Raw genomic sequence first — 5,713 nt, 5'->3', positions numbered from 1 at the left:
ATGCCCAAGCCCTATACACTCGGTGCACATTTATTTTTGGTAAAAGTACTTATGTACCTACATAGTTTTAGGCTGTGTTCTTATATATACACACACAGCTTTCCACGCGAAATTATACGAAATAGATGCAAAAACATTTTTGTCTACTTCGCTTCTAATTTTTTCATTGCGTATGCACAAGCACAAAGCAACAACATTTTCGTATGCTTTGTGGGAACATATTGGCGCCAGTTACCTTCAGCGTAAATTTCTTTGTTGTCCTGCATTTTATCGCAATGTTCGGGTGTCCGTTTCATTGTTACACAAATTTTCGGGTTAGCTGCGGGTGTCCGAGTGTGGTGTTCGCTTGTGCTCAATTTATAGCGAGGGTGATCGAACAGACTCGTTCGTAACCAAAGCAGCTGTCGGGTATGCATCTCGATCGAACACATAGTAGCCGAGTGTGGCGTTCGCTTGTGCTTGATTTTTAGTGAGTGTGATCAAAAAGGCTCGATCATACTCAAAGTTGTTCTCTGGTATGTACATAGCATGTATGTATATGTATGGATAAGCTTTATAATTTGAAATATATTCCCCTAACCGTATATCAACAACAATTTATAACTCTTACCTTCTTCAAGTTTTTGTCTATAATCATATATTTCTTGTCGTAAATCCAAATACATCCAATAAAGAAGTCCTATTAACAAGATACTTGCTATGAACATTAGCAAGCGCTTGCAGATCATACTTTTACGATTCTGACAACGGTTTGCACTCCTAGCGTTTTTGGGCTGACGATAATATAACTATTAAAGAATAAATTCATTCTATTTATTTGTTTCATAAATTTACTCTGTGCAGTTGTATCCAAGTATAGTCCTCAGCATCATCAGTTGATGCAGATAATAATTTATCTTGCGAGAGCCTATTTAAATTATTACGTCGGATAGTTTGTTTTTTCCCAAAGGAATGTGCTATAAGCGCATCAAGCTCCCTCCGTTTTTTAATTTTTTTGCCACCGGATCGCAAAGGTACATTTATTTGGTGACTAGAATCCATTTAGAACTGCTTTTTTGTTTTGATGGGCTTTTATATGCAAAGAAGTTCCGCTACGCGATTCTAAACAACATTTCATTTGTTTAAAAAATGTTGATGTATTTATGTTTGTACATACATACATCTGCACCATACACACCGTGCACTCAAATTTAGAGACAGTCTGGCAAAGCGCTAGTTGCGAATTACATATATCAGAACTATTTCTGAACTAGTGCAAAATGGACGCAGAGCGGGACAGTTGAAACTTGCGGTGTAAATGTGCAAATGCTCACTATTCGTACAATACGAAGGTAGCTCAGCGAAAAGACCTCCGACTTAAACCTCGTTGGTCCGGAGTTCAAATCGCGGTGGAGGCAGTTGTAAGTTTTCAGATTTAATGAATTTAAAGTGTTGCGTGCAGCTTACAATGGGCGCGTTTCTAAGGCGTAACCGTTTTTAAACTGTTGAGTGTTTGTTTTAGAAACGCACAGTTGAGTAGTTCCGCTCTGTTCAGCGGTTGTGGATTCGACGCCAATTTTCCATCATAAACCATTTTGCTACATGAACTCAACCATTTAAGTCAAAATTGATTTTTCCCTTCCGTCAGTTTTCATAGTAAATTCAAATAAAAATAATAATTTTTCTATAAATTGCTAGTGAAATTGGCATAAAAAAATAAAATGCACGTGTATACATATTTAAAATAAGATAAAAATGGTAAATTCGTGGACTTAAAAGCTTATATATGTACATAACTGAGTTCGTAGTTGCTTAAGTCGGGAGGCGGGATTTAATACCATTCGTGTACCATTCGCAGCAGACGAATTTGAATAACTCACTGAAACCGTGCAGACTCTTGGCAAATAAATGTGAAAAAAATAGTTATGGTGCTAGCAAGTCAAGATTCCTTGTGGTTTAAGGAATAAACTGAATGGTGTATCGTATGCACATACATCTTTTCGGCTTAATATTTTTTTTTTATTGTGCTCATACCGTTTCTAGGACGTAACTGTTGGACTCAAAAATTGACAGCATTTCCGCAACAGTTGCGGTAAACAGTTGCGTCTTAGAAACGCGCCCAACAATTTTATTTTATTTTTTAATAAAACGTGTAACAAAAATGGAATCTGGAAAAAACGAAAAAAATATCCCAAAATAGAATCTTTAAAACGTTTTCTTATAAAGAAACCTGTCCAAAACGGAACCGGTTAAAAACTAGTTGCAAAGTAATGCACTGGGNATATCCCAAAATAGAATCTTTAAAACGTTTTCTTATAAAGAAACTTGTCCAAAACGGAACCGGTTAAAAACTAGTTGCAAAGTAAGGCACTGGGCGACAATTGCCACCGCCAATGGCATCGCCGTGTAAAACTGGACAGTTGAAAGCTTTGGTTGGGTATTGAACTAGAACTAGTACTGTCGGCAAAAGGTCTAGGTCTACGCTAGTTCTGAGCTAGTCAGATTTTCTGCAGGGCAAATGTATAAGTTTCTGCTTACTTGTAAATGTGTATCGATTTTTCTTCGGTTCCAAAGCAAAATAAACTAATGCGCATGCCCTCATATTTGATTCAAGTAGAAACATCTTGCGATACTTGCCATATTACAATATTTATAAAACACGAATATATGCTGGTAAATTTTAATGCGACCACCCAAGGCACATCAATACAAGGTGGTGTTGATTGAACAACTGATTGGATATTTTTGTCGCTACTTTAGGATGTCAACAAAACGAAATAACGAAAATGCACAAGGGTATATTAACTTTGTTCGGATAACGGTTGTTTGTAGATATGGACAAATGTATACATAAATGATCAGAATGAAAAGAGAAGACGATTAAGCCATGTCTGTCTGTCTGTCGGTGTACACGATAACTCGAGCATAAATTCGCAACGAAATTTGGTATGTAGGTTGCCCTTTACCCAAGGTAGGCTGGTATTGAATGGGCGATATCGGACTGTAACCACGCCCACTTCCCATATAAGGGTATTTTCGAAATATGCAAAAACTACCATATTTCTGTAAATATTAGATGTAAATAATTGAAAATTAGTATGTAGAGTAGAATTCTGGTAGAAAATAATATTATCATAAAATTTTTGGAAATGGGCGTGAGCCGCTTCACTAATCCTTTCAAAACTCAGTACGAGGCTTGGGTAGGGTCTAACTAAGAAATCTGTTGAAAATCTTTGAAATCGGGCAATAACCACGTCCACCTGACATATAACGGTAATTTATAGAAACACGAAAACTGCGATAAATCAGTAACCACTGGAGCTAATTCACTTAAAATCGATGATTACAATAACCACTTATCAAAAAATATGAATATTATAAATTTTTGGACAATAGGCGTGGCGCCGCCCACTTATGACCAAAAATGTGTATCTCGGTAACCGCTTTATTAATTTCTACAAAACTCAGTGCACTTGGTACACTTGGTACAGAAAAGCACTTTCTTGAAAATTATTCAAATCGGACTAAAATTACACCCGCTTCCCGTGTAACGGTAAATTTCAGAAATACGAAAAGCCATTGTTCAATAAGTGAGGACGCTAATTTAATCCATGTTAATAGTTACGACAATCTCCTAACAATAAATAACTGCTATAGACTTTTAGGAATTGGGCGTAGCACCGCCCACTTTATAACTACAAAGGTGTACCTTGGTAACCGCTTAATCGATTTGTACCTTACTAGATTGAATTATATCATTAAGTCTAACTCTGCATATTATTGAAAACGTTTGAAATCGATTAAACACCCCTACTTATCATGAAAAGGTAGTTCAGAGAAAGTTGAAACGACGATATTTTATACCTGTGCCGGGTATATACAGTTCGGTTTCGCCCGAACTTATACTTCTTTACTTGTTTAAAGTTCAATACATATGCATACATTACATGAAATAACCAGTTATTTAGTTAATCACGACTTGGAGAGTAACACTAATTTAATTTTGAAAAGCCGTTATTTTCTGTAGTTTTATTTACCATAACAATGATTTTAATGTATATATATTTTTAATTATATCAGTATTCATTAACACAGTTAAAGGGCGGGACCACGATGGATTTATTTAAATTTAAAAATGTGGATAGTGATGGAACGATACGAGTACCGAGTACAGAATATCGATACTTTTCATGAGTACTGAGTAGCAGGGTTGTTGCGAATATTCGCATTCGCATTTGCAACCGTGGAGCTTCCGCATTAATTTTAACATTCGCATTCGCTTTCGCATTCGCAAAAATGAAGGCGGATCTTTTGCGAATGCGAATATTGAAGGGACCGAAAATTACAGTTATTTTTTTACGAGTTAAACTTGGCCAAATATTTTTATTCCGAAATAAAAGTACTTTCCGAAAGAGGACTTAAATAGCTTTAAATCTGAAATGTCTAAAAGAGGAAAGCCACGAATTAAAAAATATTTCAATAACAAATGTTAATTAATTACCATAGAACAAACATTGGGTCAGGTATGTATGTATTTACATGAATTTCTTTAGTATTAAGTTATAAAAATATAAATAGAGGTGGTAACCTTCATTCGTTATTTCTGTTTAAAAGCTATTTCAGTCCTCTTTCATATGATACCCAATTTGTTTAATTTGGATAAGCGGTTTCTTTATTATTTGGATAGGACGTTTATTTCGGAATATAAAATATTAGGCCAAATTTAACTCGGAAAAAAATAACTGTTCGGTTCCTAGAATATTCTGCAAGTGCACAGACGTATATCTAACCAGTCAGGGAAGAAAGCATTAAAAATGCTTATAAAAACTAAAATTGAAAAACGAAATTGATGACGTGACAAATTTCGAAACAACCAAAAGAATTTGAATGAAGAATTCTTTCGAAAAAAACCGTGTTTAAATAAGGATTGTGCCATGATGCTAGATTGTGAAGATGAAAGTCAGGAGGATACATCCGACATTTGTAGCCCCGATGAAATTCTCAAAAAGTAATTATTGCACCACAACAAAAATAAATAAATATAACTGAAAGTCCTCTCAACTGGTGCAGTGTCAATCGAAAAGAATTTACAATTTTGCCAAGTTTCAAGTTTGTCGCCTCGAGCGAGTACATAGTTAAGTATATACATAGTGGCGCAGGTTTGATTTACGACCCTTAAAAAAGTTTTTATTAAGTACAATGTTCCAATTTTTAAGTTCAAGTACTAAAAAAACATTCAGTCTTATCATGAGTTTAATTTTCCCCGAACCGGTTCACTTTTCACTTTTGGTTTTCATGTACATATTTACTATGGGCGGAATACAAATTTTCCGGCGACTTTTTTTTCGGGCAAAACTCAGAAAACTCAAAAAAGGCAGATTATTAACAATTATTAACCTTTCCATTTTTTATTTACCTAAATCACCTAATTTACCCACCTAAATTATTTCTTAAAAATACATGACATCGCGTCGCATCCGCATCCGCGGTTAGCTTTTAAACATCCGCATCCGCATTCGCATCCGCGGATGTCTAAATTCCACATTCGCAACATCCCTACTGAGTAGTATCGAGAACTCGATACTTTTTCAAAGTACTGATAAATATCGCGAATGCCGAAAAGTATCGACGAGTTAAGAACTTTTCTAAGTAAATTTTTTTTAATTACCCAATAAATATTGTGGCGAACGTTCGAATATTACTTCAATATTCAATATGAATGTTATGAAAATGA

General features: G+C 35.2%; 1 protein-coding gene across 1 annotated transcript in view; it reads right to left on the bottom strand.

The window, feature by feature from the left end:
• The window catches only part of LOC108361531 (uncharacterized), a gene marked incomplete at its 3' end in the record, with an annotated part of 57,054 nt that extends 55,887 nt beyond the window's left edge, over positions 1-1,167 (bottom strand). The window contains exons 1-2 of the mRNA XM_017614162.1: positions 835-1,167; positions 611-773 (exon numbers count right to left, since the gene is read on the bottom strand). Coding sequence (XP_017469651.1) covers positions 611-773; positions 835-1,041 — 370 coding nt within the window. The remainder of the gene's footprint in view (positions 1-610; positions 774-834) is intronic.
• Positions 1,168-5,713: the final 4,546 nt, after the last annotated feature.

The sequence above is a fragment of the Rhagoletis zephyria genome, unplaced genomic scaffold (genome assembly GCF_001687245.7).
Source record: "Rhagoletis zephyria isolate East Lansing unplaced genomic scaffold, Rhagoletis_zephyria_1.1 Rzeph_scaffold_00785, whole genome shotgun sequence".
NCBI lineage: Eukaryota > Metazoa > Arthropoda > Insecta > Diptera > Tephritidae > Rhagoletis > Rhagoletis zephyria.
This window is presented reverse-complemented; position numbering and strand designations above follow the sequence as displayed.